This window comes from Furipterus horrens, unplaced genomic scaffold (genome assembly GCF_987537825.1).
Source record: "Furipterus horrens unplaced genomic scaffold, mFurHor1.1.pri manual_scaffold_4, whole genome shotgun sequence".
NCBI classification, from domain to species: Eukaryota; Metazoa; Chordata; class Mammalia; order Chiroptera; family Furipteridae; genus Furipterus; species Furipterus horrens.
The window spans coordinates 112,399,579-112,416,850 of NW_028327174.1; the positions used below are offsets into that span (position 1 = coordinate 112,399,579).

The 17,272-nt window shown below is 38.2% G+C and overlaps 1 protein-coding gene across 3 annotated transcripts in view; it reads left to right on the top strand.

Moving 5' to 3' along the window:
• SLC71A2 (solute carrier family 71 member 2) overlaps positions 1-17,272 on the top strand; it is a 133,981-nt gene that overhangs the window by 7,018 nt on the left and 109,691 nt on the right. The window contains exons 2-3 of one of the 3 annotated variants that reach the window (XM_090273924.1): positions 7,105-7,287; positions 13,593-13,688. In XM_090273924.1, coding sequence (XP_090130050.1) covers positions 13,680-13,688 — 9 coding nt within the window. In that variant the 5' untranslated portion in view covers positions 7,105-7,287; positions 13,593-13,679. Of the gene's footprint in view, positions 1-7,104; positions 7,288-13,592; positions 13,689-14,246; positions 14,304-17,272 lie in introns of those variants that run through there. The other 2 variants (XM_090273927.1, XM_090273926.1) reach the window with 2 other exon arrangements.

Below are 17,272 nucleotides of genomic sequence, written 5' to 3' on the forward strand. Positions count from 1 at the left end.
CTGTGGAGGATCAGCTGTGCAGTGACAGGGTGGTGATGCTCCTCTGTGGTCTGTAGCTGTCCACTGGGTTCTCTCGCCCTGGGGTTTCTTGGGTGTTGCAGAGTAAGGTCTGCCCCTACTTGTGTTTTGCCCAGGGCACCCTGCCTGGGCTATAAAGCAATCTGAGATGGCTGCTACCTGTGCTGGGCTTGAAGATTCCTAGGCAAAGCCAACCTATGAATCTAAACTTCCTGCTGGTAGTGCAGGCCTGGGGTCACTGAGACCAACTGTTACTTTTTTTATAGGATTTAGGAAGTTGTGAAGTATGAGCCAAAACCAGCCATTTATATGGGAAAGCAGCTTCAGTAAGTGTGTAGGTTAAGTGGGGTGAGGTCTCAGGGGATCTCTAAGGCAGGTAAAACAGTGTTAGCCAGGTTGATGGAGTTTCAGATATGGCACCAGCTTGCTGGTTCTGTGGGGGAGGAGGGTTTCAAAAAGAAACAATGGCCTCTGCTCGCCTTGTTGCCAGACACTTCAGTTCTCTCTGTATACCACTGGTGGCTTTCAAGCTGCTACCCCAGTGCTGGAGCTCCGAGGGAGTAAGTGTGAGTAGGTGCATCCACATGCAGGTTCTTTAAGATGAACTGCTTGGTGCTACAGCATTTTATTCCACTGACTCAATCCCCACTGGTTTTGCAGCCAGAAGTTGTGGGGACTTATCTTCCTGGTACTGGAACTCTGAGCTGGAGACCTTGGTGTGGGGCTGGGACTCCTCACTCCTGACATATCCCTTCCAAATTTTTACCCACCACACATGGGTGAGAGACCACCCCGTTCTGCATCTTTGCCCCTCCTGCCCGTCTTAATGCATGTGGTTTCTTTCATTCCGTAGTGTTCACACTTCCATTCAACTTCCATTTCTGATGATCCTGGCCAATGGTTCTATCTATATTTTAGTTGTAATTTTGATGTGGTTGTACAAGGAGGCAAGCCATTTCTGCCTAAGCCACCATCTTGACCTGATCCCTATCCAGCTATTTAATGTCATGCTGAGAAAACTTTTATAATTTTTGTTGAAATGTTATGTAATGGAGAAATAAGAAATGAAATTGTTTTTCCTAATTTTACTCCAATATTATTAGGAGGAAAAAAAATCAATGCCTTCAGGTATAGTCATTTATTTGGTGTTTAAAACCATTTGTGTTCCTCATTCTTGTGTATGTATTTAAAAAATATTCTGAATGCTTTCTTTTTAATGGAACATTTTACTAACTGGATAGATATAATGATGTAGATTAAAATTAGCAAATGTGTGAATTATTAAACTAGTGGGAGCTTATAGTAAATCATACTTCCCATATGTGTCTTTGAGGTAATACAGAAATGACTGACTGAACCTAGTGACAGCACTTTCCAATTATGAGTACTAGTTTTTTGTTAGAAAATACCTCAAAATAAGATTTTTTTTTCCAGTTAGAAGTACAATAGATTTCTCAATTTGCACTGTTATAGTCTTGGTACCTTAGCTTATGCATACAATTTAAACTAGGATATCTCATTTTTAATAAGTTAATAGTGTACATGTTGTGATGATGTACTTGATGATAAGGGGATTTATTATTGCACATAGTAGAAAGACCAAGAATAGCGTGCTTAATTTAGCAGTTTAATATCACCAAGGGCCTGGTGGGCTCATTACATTCATGTGCTCTGTTTTTCCCAGTATACTGACTTGCGTCTCTAGGATTGACCCCCTCTGGTCTTAGAATGGTTGACAAAGCTGAGACCACATCCTTATACAGTAATGCTCCCAAACTGGAAACAATAATTTTTTTCAATATGTCCCTAGAAGAGTGAATGAAGAAGGTCCATAAACCTTCCCGTTTATTTTTCCTCATATTCCATTGGCCATATTTGGGCCATGTGGCTCATTCCTGACTTAAGTCATGGGGTTATCCTCATCAATTTGGCTAGTCAGGATTCATCTCCTGGACCTGATGAGCTCTCTAGCCAACAGTCTTAAGGAGGTGTCTACTCTAGCTCAAGTACACAGTTGCTGAAACATGACACAGTTGGGAATTTGTTAGCAAATATATCTTGAGCAGTATAGGAAGTCAATCTTTTCGGCCACAAAAACCTATTATCTGCCGAGTTCAGGGTGTATTTAGAGAAATATTTTATGAAACCTGTCTGTGAGAGGTGTTGAGTAGTGTAGTAGGAAGACGTGTTAAATGGAAAAGGAGGCTACAGAGATGTGGTAAGGAAGCACCTGTCTCTGCTCCGGGAAGACAAGAAGTGTCAGCAGCTTCTCAGATATTATATTGAGTTATTGATATTTATGAACTCCACTTTGTATGCTATTTATTTATATTGGGGTCAGCAAACTGTGTTATGTAAAAAGCCTGATAGTAATTATTTTAGGCTTTGCAGCCATAGAGTCTCTGTTGCACTACACAACTCTGCCAGTGTAGCACAAAAGTAGCCATAGACATACGTAAATGAATAAGTCTTAAGTTTCAGTAAAACAATTTGCAAAAACTGGTGGTGGCTTTGGGCTGTAACATATAGCACTGGGGAACACAATTTTCGTTGAGTTAGATCTGACACTTGTTTTTGACTAACTTTTGGCATCTGAATCCAAAAATTACCCCAGTTTTTCTCTTATCACATCAACTTTTTAAGGTACGGGATACCCTCCCTTTGTCCCCCAAATCATACAAAATGTACATACAAAGGAAAATAAAGAAAAAACTACCTGAATATACTGTTTATTTAGAGTTATTTTATTCCTATAAAGGCTGTATATTGTTACTGTAAGTCAAATTGTGTACAAGTAGTAAAGTTCTGCTACCAAACATGCATATTAGGGTGTTTTATCTTTTCAAAAGACAGGCTAGGAAATGCCAAAATGAGATACTTGAAACAGTCTCCTTGAGTTGGCAAAGCTTTAACAAATTGCTTCATGAGACCCAGTTTTATGTGCAGAGGTGGGAATATAATATTCTTTCTGTCAACAAGTGGCTCATGTAGAATGTTTGGGTCACCAGGTTTGAGGTCAGATCTTGGAGGCCAATTTGACTCCACCCAGTGCTCTCATGAGCTCTGCTGTCCCACATACACAGAAAACAGGGATACTTGGTGTATCCACGTTGCTGACCAAGAAGGAAGCAGACCCTTTTAAGGTCAACACAGATGATCCAATTGTGCTTGTGATATTGCAACAGATCAATGACTCTTTGTGTCATCATATTCTTCACGAAAACAAACTGAATGGCCAATTGGGACTGCACCAAATAAATTGCCATTGTGGAGGAGCACAAACTTCAAGCTCTGCTTTGAGCTATTGGTGAACAGTTGCCATTCAGTTGCATTCTAGATTGCAATTCCCAATTCCTCCATTAAACCATATATGTTATGGCAATACACAAAGCCACTGTCACTTCAAAAGTGCTGCAGAAATGCACTTTCTCTTGATTGAAAGTAGGATACCTTCGCTCCTTTTTCAAGCAAGTTTTTCTCATGCAGTCTTGATGCTAGGAGTTCCGAAGCCTCTTTGGATAGTCCTCAAACTTGTGCCAAATCATTCAACTCATGCTGATCAAATCCCTTACGAACTGAGTCATCTTCAATTCAAAATCTTCATCATTGCTGTCACTTAATTCTTCACCATACATCTGTTTTTCGAAAGAGGGTAGTTGAATGAAAACTGGCACTGGGATTTCAGCTGAATGAGGCACTGGGTGTATAGCTGATAGTAGACTAGGATACTCTATTTTACATTTATTTATTTTGCTATATCCTGACGTTTTCACTTTACAAAAGTACCAGTCACTTGAATGATCTCTGGGCTCTTGCCAAACCATAGGTATACCAAATGGTAATTTATCATGTTCCCTTCATCCACATCTGTAAACTCTCGACACACTGCTTGCACACTTTGTGAGAGGCCCAAGACTTACCTTGATCACCAAGTTTTACTTTAAAATATGCAAAATAGTCTTGCCTACAAATGCGCTGATGTTTGTCCTTTGACTGGGAATGGTGAAGCTGCCACAGATATAACAAAACGAATCAGGATTGTTTAGACACTTACAACAAGAAATAGCAGAGGCAGACATGATCTGAAGGAAAGGAAAAAGTATGTATGTAAATTTTTTAAATTCTGCTAACTCCCTGTATACAGACAAGAACTTGGACTACACTTTGGAATACAATTCACTATACAGAGCAGCACACAAACTCTCACCACACTGTCTCATATTGCAACTGAATAGCCTAGACAAGTATGAACCTGTCGCTGGTCTCCAAGGTCGTCCCCCTCCCCTCCCCACTCAAGGGAGGTTTGCTTTCAGCCAATCCAGGCTCAAGCCAGCCTAGAGTGGTCACATTAAGATAAGCTGTACAGAAAAAACTTGACGTGATAGAAGAAAACTAACTGCAGTTTTGAAATCAGCATGCCGATTTAAGTTTAAAACGGCTGAAAAAACGAACTCAACGGAAATTATGTTTAAAATTGTTCCCCTGTGTAGTTTGCCAACCCTTAAGGGCACTAATATTTCCCCTACTCCTTCCTTTTTCTTCAGGATGTTTTATATTTTTATTCACTTATTTTTAAAATAAAGTTTGTTTTAAAGTAGTTTTAAACTTACAGGAAAATTACCAAGATAGTATAAAGAGTTTTCGTATGCCTCAGACACATCTTCTCTCCTATTATTACCATCTTACATTAGTATATTTTTTAAAATTAATAAACCTTATTACATTATGATCAACTAAAGCCCATACTTTATTCAGATTTTCTTGGGTTTTACCAAATGCATGTTTTCTCTTCCAGTATCTTATTACATTTAGTTGTCATGTCTCCTTAAGTTCCTTTTGGCTGTGGTAGTTTCTCAGGCTTTCTCATTTGTGATGACCTTCACAATTTTCACAAGTACTGGTTAAGTAATTTGTTGAATTGCCTTTAATTGGGATTCACTTGATGTTTTCCTGGTGATTAAACTGGGATTACAGATTTAGGGGAGGAAGCCCACAGAATTGAAGTATTACATTAAACCAGGGGTAGATATCACTGTTGATTTTAACCCTCTGTCTGTGTTAGTCTTTGTTTGTTAGTCTCCACTGTCATGTGTCTGTTTTTCCCCTTTTGTTGGCAGAGAAATGGCGCCATATATTAGACTGGTGGGGTCAGCAACCTTGGTACTTGAGTTCTGGCTAAGAAAGAATTCAGAACCAAGACTCAAACTATAAGAGAAAGTTTATTTAGAAAATCACAGGAAACAAGTTACAGAGGCAAAGGGAGGGCCATTGGAGCTTAGGAGAAAGAAAGAGGGAAGTAAAGCATGCCTGGGAAAAATGGGGTGGGGAAAGGCGGGTTGTGCTCCATAGAGAGAGCCACACTGGGTTATGTTGAAGGCTTTTACCTGCTTTCCAAAGTGTGGGGGTTTCAGGAGAGATTCCAGGGGGAGGATCTCAATAAACTATTCCTCAGGTTTCCAGGTGTGTTCTTCAGTGTTTTGGTCTCTACTGATTGGTTGGTGCCAGGGCGGGGGGGGCCATTATTCAACACAGCTGGTACTGATGTCAGCCATGGTGTCACTTCATCTGGTTTTATTTCTTTTCTGGGCCTGGTGCTGAAACACAACTGAGGCCCCGATGTTATCCCTAGGGGTTAATGCTTAAGGAATGGCCATGCAAGGGCCTATATGGGAAGCACATGAGGCCACTCTTAGGCCCTTTGTTCTTCCTCCGAGGGTGTCTACCACATGACTAGTGACATGCCAGGGCAAAAAAGGTCAGGGGAGGGTCCAAGCCACATGACCAGCGATATTAAGGATCAGAAGGTCTAAACCTTATGAGCAGAGAGCGATATTCAGGAGGGAGAGAGGTTACCCTGCAGAATGAGGTCTTTGTTTTCCCAGTTTTGCCAGTTGGCCAATGGGAGAGATTCCTTGGCACTCCTTGACTGTCAAGGGCATCAGGGTCAGTGGGGGGTGGGGGCTGCTGGATGCCATACATGGGGAGAGCTGGTTCCTGGGTCCTCTGCTCAGCCCCCACTGGAGCCTGCCCCTCTGAATTGACCAGATGGCTGCCCTCTGACTGTGGTAATAAACTGTTAATAAAATAGAATAATTATAACAATGTACTGTAATAAAAGTTATGTAAATGTGGTCTCTTTCTCTCTATCTGATAATTGATTTAACAACTGATGTGGTTACTAAGTGATTAACAGGCAGGTACTCTCTACATCATGGATACCCTGGGCAAGGGGATGGTTCAGCTCAGGTAGCATCTCTGTTGCCTTCACTCCTTTTCCTTCTTCCTGTATGTAACTGCTTTTCATTGGATGCTTATTTTTCTTTCATCTTGTGTTTTGTTTTTAAATAGAAGCAAATATATGTGTGTACAAAGGTATTCATATTCTTTCATTCTTCCTTAAATTAAAACTACAGTATTTCCTCACTTACTGTGGGTATTACACACTAGACCCCCCCCTCCCCGCGAAATAGGAACCTTATATTTATTCTACACTCTCAAACCTACGTAACTTTAGCAACATACGTATACAGTACCACAAAATCCAGCGATATAGCAAAAGGTCCGCGATAAATAATTTAATATTTTTAAAAATCCTGCAATACAGTGAGGCCGCGATAAGTGAACCACGATATAGAGAGGGACTACTATACTATACATTTTACAGTATTTTGTACCTTGCTTTTTTTTTAAGTTGGCATCATATTCTGGGCATTGCTCCAAAGCAAAATGTAGAGATCTCCTTTTTATGGCTGCATAATATGCAAGTGTGTGAATTTATTGTATTTTACTGAATGAACAAAGTCCCCCTTATCCCCTTATTAGGCTAGTAGAGTGTTACCGTAGCTTTGTGCATGTGACATGTCATATTTTTGCCATTTTTTTCTTTGGGGCAAATCCCTAAAGTGGGATTGTTGCTTCAGAGGATAAATATGTAAGTAATCTTGCTAAATGTTTCTTCATTGTACCATTTTTTTTATTCCCATTAGCAATATGAGGATATTGTCAAACTTGAATTTCTGCCATTCTTATAGTGAAAATTGTATGAGTGTATCTTTTTTTTTTTTTTAATTATTTATTTATTTTTAGAGAAGGGAGCAGGGAGGAAGAAAGAGAGAGAAACATCAATGCGTGGTTGCCTTTTGCACACCCCCAACTGGGGACCCAGCCCTCAATCCAGGCATGTGCCCTGACTGGGAATTGAACCAGCGACCCCTTGGTTTGCAGGCCGGCACTCAATCCACTGAACCACACCAGCCAGAGCATATATGAGTATATCTTAATTTTGCATTTTTCTTATTATAAATGTGGTTGTTGAAGGACTGTTCTGATGTCTTACTCTGAACTGTTTCTTCATATCTCTTGTCCATCTTTCTATGTGCTGTTAGCCTTTTATTTTATTTTTTAAGAAGCATTTTATGTTAACAGATTAGTTGATTAGCTGATCTAATAATTTGATGTGTTTTTTTCAGCCAGTTGTACTGTTTGTTATAATTGGTTCTTATTGATTATAATTAAAAATGTAATAACCTTTGGCCCTGCAATTCCACTTCTAAGAATTCATTGTATAATGCTGTACAGTTATATATATATAAAAGTATATTAATTGTCCCAACAGTTCCACTCCTAGCTATATTGTCAAGGGAATGGGAAACATATCTTCTTAGAAAAACTTGTACACCGTTGTTTATAGCAGCATTATTTACAATATTCAAAGGTAGAAACAATCTATTAACTGATGAATGAATAAAGAAAATGCAGTATATTTAAGTGATGAAATATTATTAGGCCATAAAATCGAATGGTGAACATGGATGAATCTTGAAAATATTATGACAGGGAAAGAAGCAAAACACAATAGGCCATATGTTATATGATTCCATTTAAATATTCCAAAATAGGCAAGTGCAGAGAAATAAAAAGTAGATTAGTGATTGTCGGGGTGGGCTGAGAGAAAAATGGGGTGACTGCTAGTGGGGATAGGATTTTGGGGGGAGATAATGAGAATATTCCAGAATTAGTGGTAATAGTTTTATAACTTTGTAAATATACTAAAAACTACTGAATTGTACACTTGAAAATGATGAATTTTGTGGGACATGGAATTATATCTCAAAAAAACATAAAACCTGCACATTATTAATCTTATGAGAGAGCATTAGACAAATTCATATTGAAGGACATTCTACAAAATAACTGGTAAGAGTAAGTGTCAAGATCATGAAAGTAAAAAGTGAAAGTTTTAGGAAATATTTTCAGATTAGAATAACCCAAGGAAACATGAGAACTAAATGTGATGAGAAATCCTGGATTAGATTCTAAACCAGAAAAAAGTAAAAAAATAGTGGGAAGAAATGGTGAAATTCAAATGAAACATGTAAATTAGCTAAAGTATTGTTAATTTCCAGGCTTGGAAAATTGTACCATAGTTATTTAAAATGATAACATGTGGAGAAGCTGGATAAATGGTATACAGGAACTCTGCGCTGGTTTTATAACTTTTTTGTAGGTTTAAAAAATGTCAAAACAAAAAGTTTAAAAGTTATTAATTGCAACAACATTAAAAAAGGTAGAAACTCCATAAACATTCATCAGTAGTGGAATGCTTAATATTATGGTACATTTATGTCATGTAATAATGTGTAGCTATTACCGAGAATGAGGAATGCATACAATGACATCCAAAGAGATAGATTAAAGTAGAAAAGGCAATATGCATGTTCTGTTACCGTTAATGTAAAAGTATGTTTTAACCTATGAATGTCTATTCATAAAAATATATAACAAATTTCTAACATTGTCATTACCCATGGAGAATAACTGTAGAACATTTGTTCCCTTTAAGGTTTTATAGCTTTCATATTTATGTAACAATTGTAATTTTTTGAAGCATATGTATTTCATTTTTAAAAAAAGCAAAATCATAGTACACTCATTTGTCTTTACTGCTTTATAAAATATTAGGTAGAAGAGAAATTGTATGTCCTATTGTGTAGTTCCCTTAATAGTGTCTTTCATGAGAGTTTTTTCAGGGGCAGGGGGTGTGGTCTTTCATAAGTTTTTAGGAATATTTGTGCAGTGATTCGTTGTTTGGTTGCTGTGTCCTTTGAATGAAATCCCGAGTATAGCAGTTTTGCACAGCGACTTGTTTTAATGATGTGTTACAAACTTCTGTATAGCCAGAGTAATGTGAAACTTTTAGTCACTTCTCTCCTTAGGAGAGAACCACAGTTTTAGTTAACAGAGCTGAGTCTGGAAGTTTATTTTTCTTCTCAGGCAATACAATGCTAAGTCCTTAAATAAAATAAAATAAAAAATCAGTGCTTATTGTTTCTTACAGTGGGTAGTATGTAGTCTTTTAAACAGAATGCTAGGAACCTTGGCATTTATTCACCTAAAAGCTAGCTTCTAATATGCTAGGAAAATTATCACTAAGTTAAAGTATCCCTGCAGTTAGCACCCTATATGTGAGAGGCAGCTCAATGACAAGTCTAGACCTGCAGCTAGCTGCTCTTGGGGTTTATGTTTGAAAGAAATGGGTCTTAATCCATACGGATGTCTTATTCTTAATTACAGATGAATTATTATTAATTCTTTCCTTCAGTGTAGGCTGCTTTTGAAAATCTTTTTTCTAAAGGAGGAGGATGTCCTTATATGCTTTTGGAAATTTCACATGCATATATAATTGGCCCTCAGTATCCATGGGTTTTGCTTCTCTTGATTCAAATATCCTAGGACAGAAAATACTGGGAAAAAAAGTTACATTGTTGCTGACAGGTACTATGTCCTTAGGCCTACTATGGTTGTTGTGCTGTATCTGTACTAAACATGAACCTTATTTCCTTGTCATTTATTCCCTGAACTATACAGTATAACTATAATACGTTGTATTAGGTATTATAAGTTATCTAAAAGTGATTTAAAATATACAGGACGATGTGCATAGCTAGTATGCAAATACTATGCCTTTTCTACAATGGACTTGGACATCCATGGATTTTGGTTGTCTGTGGGTGTCAGGGGAAGGGAACCAATCCTCCACATATACTGAGGGACTACTGTATATGGAAATATAAATACACACACACACATTTTTCTTTAATTTTCATAAAATTGACATAACAAAATTAACCATCTTAATTGTTTTTAAGTGTACTGTTCAGTAGTGTTAAGTATATTTACATTGTTGTGCAGTCAATCTCTGGAACTTATTCATCTTGCAAAATAAATTCTATATCCATCAAACAAAAATTTTGTTTCCTTTTCCCCCCAGCCCTTGACAACCACCATTCTACTTTGGTTCTATGTGTTTAACTACTCTAGATATCTCACATAAGTAGAATAATACAATATCTGTCTTTTTGTGACTGGCATATGTCATTTAGCATAATGTCCTCAAGGCTCATCAATGCTATAGCTTATATTTTAAGTCAGATAACACCCACCTCTCCCCCTCCTCCCCACACTAATACTGTGAACGTTTTTTTTTTTTAGTTCAGTCTTCAAAAAATAATATTTCAGGAATTCTTGTTTTCCTTTCTAACCACAGATGCCTATAACACCTAACTACTAATCTCTATTAAAATGTCAAAAAAAATTTTATGAATATTATTCTTTAATCTTAAAAGTATTTTATTGAGTTATGTTTGAACTGAGGAATGAGATTGGAGAGCTACAAAAGGAACTTCAAAATAGTCTTAAGTGTTTAAACTTAATCATGAAGGCATAGGAAAGTACTTCAAAAATTAGTGGATTAAAGCAACAACCATTCATGTCTATTTTGGGGGTTAGCAGTTTGGGCTATGCTTGGTTGTAGTTTCTTCACTAGATTTGATTGCAGTTCCCACATCTGCAGTCATCTGCAGGCATGGTTGAAGATAGATGATTTAAGATGGCCTTGCCTCTTATGTCAGGGAGTTGGTGATGGCTATCAATTTGGAGGGCTTCAAATGCTCCCGTCCACCTTTGCCTAGAAGGGATTTCTCCACTTGGTCTTGAAGGCCCCTGGTGGCCTAGGTTCAAGTCCATGTTGTTACTTCAGCTGACATCTGTTTGTTAAGCCAGCCCCAGTCCAGGGAATTGGAGAAATAGATTCCACCTATTGATGGAATCGGCAGCACAATCATGTTGCAAAAATGTGTGTACAGGAATAGGAGGAATTTGTGGCTTATTTTTTGCAGTCTTGTGCAGGAGTTATAGGGTTAGGTTTGTATTTTAGAATGATCACTCTGAGTGTAGTGTCAAGAAAGATTTGAAAGGGGGCAAGGAGGAAGAGTCAAGGCAGGATGAAGAGGCCATTGTAGTCATCTATGGGAGAGATGATAATGTGAGTGTGTAAAGACATGACATACTTGCTTTTAAATGTCCCACGGTGCTCCATACTGATTTATAAAAGGAGAAAATAAAGAGGGGAGACATTGAACTGATTGAGGAAGGCTGTACTAGATCAGGCTCAAGTGGAAATAATTGACTTACGTTTTGGTAAAGCCTTTCTAATTAGCTCAGATAATTTAAAGGAGAAACCTGTGACACTGTTCTTCTCAGCTACTGGCTACAAGAACTTAGAAAGAATTGGAAGTAAGGAAGATTTTTTTTTGTTATCTTACATCCTGTTGCCCACACAAAGTTCCCACTATACCAAGCAAAGCCTGCCAGCTGCTTTTTTCTCATGTCACTGTTATTGGCTAGGGATACATTACATAGTTCATTTTAAGTAATTTATGTAGAGAGGAGAGTAGTAATGTAGTGTTTGCATTTTAGAAGAGATGTTTGTTAATTTTTAAATTTTTTAAATACTATAATATGTTAACAAAAAGGTGGGTTATCTAGTTTTCTGCAGGGTGTTAAAAATGGTAGCACTAAAATATATGTACACAGAATAGTGTATCTTTTAAATATTTAATCAGCATTATAGCCACATGGGTCTCTATCCCAGTGGCCTCCATAAATAAAGCTCCATTTTCTGGGAAGTAGCACCAAACCATAGAAGCTGCAATGAAAAATAGGGTAGTCTTCCTATGCTTTCTACTTGCAGCTGTTTTTCGGAGTTTTTTATTTTTATTTTATTTTTTTTTTTGAGATTCTTGTGTGCATGATGCTTGATAAATAAAACAAATGATTCAAAAGGAGTGGGCTGTTGACATTCATCCTATTTATTGACTATTTGGAAGCAGTTGTTTTGTAGTATAGGCTGCATTACTATAAGAGTTTTAAACAGCTATTTACTTTTTAAAATGACTTCTTTTTGTCACCTCTTCTACTTTAGTTATCATCTAATACCCAGTCCATTTTCAAATTTCCATGATTGATTCAAAATGGTCGTTTTTCATTTTATTTTGAGTCAAAACCTAAAGTCTACATATTTCATACATTTTAAAAAATCTATATAACTAACACAGTTCTTTTTCCGTTTTTTTTCTTCATACTGTTTCTTTGTTAAATTCGGTCACTTGTTTCAACTTTTTTTTACATTCTGGGTTTTGCTGTTAAAAAGGATGAGAAAAGACATTAGTTTGATTGTTAAGACTCTTCTTTCTGCATATACTTTTGTCTTTTATAACATTGAGGTTTTTTTAAAAAAGATTTTATTTATTTATTTATTTTTAAAGAGAGGGGAGGGGAGAAACATCAATCAGTTGCCTCTTGCACACCCCCAACTAGGGACCTGCTCTGCAACCCAGGCATGTGCCCTGACTGGGAATCAAACCAGCAACCTCTTGGTTTGCAGGCTGGCGCTCAATCCACTGACCCACACCAACCAGGGCTATAACATTGAGATTTTTAAGAACAGACCAATTGTCCTGTTGAATATCCCACGGTCTGGAATTGTCTGATCATTTTGTCATGATTAGATTCTAGCTAAATCGTGCACATGTAATTTTACCCTTTGAAGACTTAAAAATATAAACATAGGGATAGGGTGGATTTTACTAAGTCTTTTGTAAGTTGACTTCCAGTTCTACCAAGTGCTAGCAAAGTACCTAATCTTGTAATAAGCATTGTCACAGAGTCATAGAACATTAAATTGAGAGGAGTTTTAGATTTCATCTTCAGAAGTCACAACTGCAAAAGCCTAACAGAATAGGCACAGTCTTAAAACAGAAACAGAAAGCTGGATTTTGACACTTAGTTATGGAGTATGTTTTCAGATTTGACCTAATCTTTATTGTTCTTCCCTCAACCACCTAATTTAAATCATCTATGCTTCCCCGAAGCTTTTGACCATATGAATAATGCCTACCCATCTTTATGTAGCTTACAGAGGCTAAGTTGCTGAAGAACATATAATTAGTAAGAGAATAGTTAGGTCATGGAACCTCAGTCTCTTGAAGACTCAGTTGATTTTTTACCAAAACTCCAGTGATTTGTATTGATGGGATGAGTAGAAAATCTATAATCTTGGTACCTTCTATAATTAGGGAAGATGAAAGAATCAGAGATACCGCAGAACAAAGTTTTATCTTAAAGATAGATTCAAAATTTTTACTGTGTGTGTGTGTGCGTTAGCTACCATTTCAGGATAATGGATTTTAAAAATCACTTTACTCTTTTTCATAATAACTTTCTTCATTTTTCAGCTACAAGGCTTTGGCAGACCAAGTGTATACCATGCTGCTGTTGTAATCTTCCTTGAATTCTTTGCTTGGGGCCTATTGACAACTCCAATGTTAACTGTAAGTATTGATGAGCTGGGTCTTTGTTTATAAGAGCAAAAGAGAAGTGCTTAAGCATATGTTTGCAGGACCATATATCTAAATGTGTTAGAGAGTAGTTCTTGGCAACAATTTAAGACTTTATTCCATTGTGTTGTTTCTACTGTGTAGATGGAACCACCTGCATCAAAACACCTGGGTTGCCTATAAATATTCTTGGGTAGCAGAATACACCCACTGAACCAGAATTTTGGTTCATAATGAATAAACTATATATAGTTTAAAAGTTACAGTTTCTTAGACGAAATTATCACAAAACTTTGTTGAAGTTTATAAATTACTTTATATGGATGTGATGGCCTTTGACTTAAGAACGTAGTAAATAGGAGATTGGCTAGTATCTTATAACAATGAAAGTGATGATAGTAAGAATGTCCAGAGTTCCACTTTTGGTAGCTTACCTTCAGCCATATATGTGTGTGTGTGTTGTGTGTGTGTGTTTTAATCCTTACCTGAGGATATGTTTATTGATTTGAGAGAGAGAGAGAGAAAGAAAGAGAAATATCGATGTGAGGAGAAACAATAATTGGTTGTCTCCCATACACGTCCCAACTGGGGATTGAGCCCGCAACCTAGGTATGTGCCTTGACCAGGAATTGAACCCACAACCTTTTGGTGTACTGGACAATGCTCCAACCAACTTAGCCACTTGGCCAGGGCTATAGCCATAGCTTTGTAGAGGCTGTGTTGAATTCCTTAGAAAGAACTTAGGTGTTTATTGTGTGGTTAGAGTGAAGGGAAATGCTAAGAAAAGATTGGGGTATAGATTTTAGGTCCTGGGTAACTATTTAACACTCACTTTTAAGAAAAAGATATTTTGAAATTGGCCTTAGGTTGCAGGTGTCTTAGTCGCTTTTGAAAAATCGTTAGAGGTTAATTCTTCCAGTCACCATTTTGCCTTACTCAAGAGAATCCTTGAATACAAATAAACTTTGTTTCCAAATTAGGTTTAGAAAATAGAGAACTTTAGAGGGTGGCTATTAGCCTTACATGCGACTTCGCTATACACTTTTAGAAGTTTTTAATTCTTGTGACACATTTGAAATTATTAATTAAAATTACAACTTGAGTGTAACAGTCAATATAAAAAATTGCCAGTGTTTTTAATCCTCTCTTTTATTCTTTCTCATTGTATTTTTCTTTATAATATCTTACTATAGAAGCTAATTGGTTATTAGTTAATGGGAATAAGTAGTCCACATTTTAAGTTTTATGAGATTTTGCCTGCTGTGCTCATCACTGTGTGCCCGGGACACAGTTGGTACTCAATATGTATTTTCTTTGAACAAATATATGTGGTGCCAGGTACACATGTGTATTGTCCTGAGTAATTGTTTAACGCATATTTTTAATAGCAATATAGACACATCAGTCTCTTACCAAGCAAAGGGGGTTGTGATCACATGGCACCTTGGTGTAAGACCCAACAGTTAATGTTGAGAAAAACAGGACTTTATTTACAATATTCCAATCTGGTGGGGGGGCAAAAAGGGGGTACTGTGAGCACTCCTGCACTCCTGCTCAGAGCCCTGTTCTCCCCTGGGACCCAGCACTTCTCTTGCTCCCCAAAAGGCTATAAACCAAAAACATGCCCAGAAGTTCTCTGTTCTTGATCTGTCAGCTCTTTCCTTCAGGATCTGGGGTATGATGTCATCAGCCTCTGTTTAACAGTCCAGAAAAGCATGGGCCATGTTGCGCTGGATCATTGTGAGATTTTGAGTCCTAAGAGAGTCCTCTCTGCGTGTCCCGAGTTCCAAGAGTCCAAATAGAGTCTGCCTTGCAGAAGGCAGAGTCCTTGGTGGCTTCTGAGTCAGCTGGAGCAGGCATGATGAAAGCAGCAGCATGCCTGCTTTCTTACTAGCCCAGGCCACATGGCCCTCTCCCATGGAAGACCAGCTTTCTTACAAAGCTGTCTAACTGATACATAATGGCTCTTCCTACACACCAGACCTCATGGCAGGCTGGTGCAGTCCCTCTGTAGTCTTTTAAAACCACGTGGCCCAGTGCACCTGTTGGGGACCCCCGACCCACAGAGATCCTCTGGTGTCATGGATGAAATGAAGATTTCTCAGGCAGCTTGTGTTAAGGGAGAGAAGACGGGCAAATGTCTGAGAGACAGATGCCTCAATTGCCTTTCTTCAGGGTCTTTTATTGAGTGCAGTAAGCTTAAGGATGTATAGCATGCACATAAAGCTCATCAACCAATGTTAAACAGTGCTGATTACAGAAAACAGATTTTGTTCAGGGATAACAATTGAAGGAACATTGAGAACTCCCTCAGGTCAGTGTGTGTTGGACACAAAGACCTCAGATGGCCTTAAAATAGGGAGGGTGAGTTCATTTTGAGATAAAGTTAAAACCTCTGCTGCTGGTACAATAAAGCAGTCAAGCGAGGTAAAAGAACAGGGCAAGCTTCAAAGGACATAAAGCATTTTCTCATGGCCCTATTCCCACCGGGGCCCACTGGCTGTGCATTGAGGAACATATGCACCCAGCTTTCCCGGTTTTCCGGTTAGGTCTTACAGGCTTTGTTTCCTTTGCCTGGCCTGTGAGGGTCTCCAAGTCTTGATACTTTCCCAGGTGGACCCCAACATGTGCAAAATGGCTGCCGCCTTTCCTTCTGCCTGGCTCTCTCCTTTCCTTTCAAAACTGCATGGTTCTCTTCACAAAATGGCTGCAGCCTTATTTTTAAACCCCTGACCATGGCCTGTGTTGCTGTCAGTGTGGTGACGGGTCCTGGCCATTCACAGAATATCACTCAGGCCCTGTAAGCTTTTTCATCACCATTTCCTTGGCGCTGTGGAGGGCCCTAGCCATTTGCATAACTAAGAAACTAGCTGCCTGCCAGAGATATGCAAAATACCTTAAAGGCTGCACTGCCCTCCAAAACCATGGGCTGTGGGGACTTTTGGGAATGGCCTCCTTCTGCCCTGTAACAAGTTTACATATTTTAAGAAGCTATGTTATTTACTGTATTTTTCACACTATAATAACGCACCTGACCATAAAATACACCTAGGTTTAGAGGAGGAAAGGGAGAAGAAAAAAAAAATCTGAACCAAATGGTGTACTAAAATATTTAATAAAATATAACAATATTTCAACCATGTAAAATGAATAGTCAACAGCGGTATTAAGAACCATTATCACTGTCATTAACAAATGACGAGAGACTTTAAGGTTCAAGTACTCTTCTGGAAACCTAAGAGTTCATCATCGCTAGTGTCAGAATTTATGAAGCTCAGTTGCTCACAATCACTAATATCTCTTTCTCTGTTATCTTCATACTGACCAGACACCCTGAGATTCAGCAGAAAAGTGGGACATTTAAGCGTCCCCAGGGGTTTTGCATGCGCCCACCACTTCCTCTTCTAACAGCTATCACCACCACCGACAAGTCAGGTAATACACATCACGGTCTGTGACGTAATATTTGCTCCATAAGACGCACAGACATTCCCCTCGCCCCCACCCACACACACACACACACACACTTTTGGCGGGAAAAAAGTACATCTTATGGAGCAAAAAATATGGTAATTTTT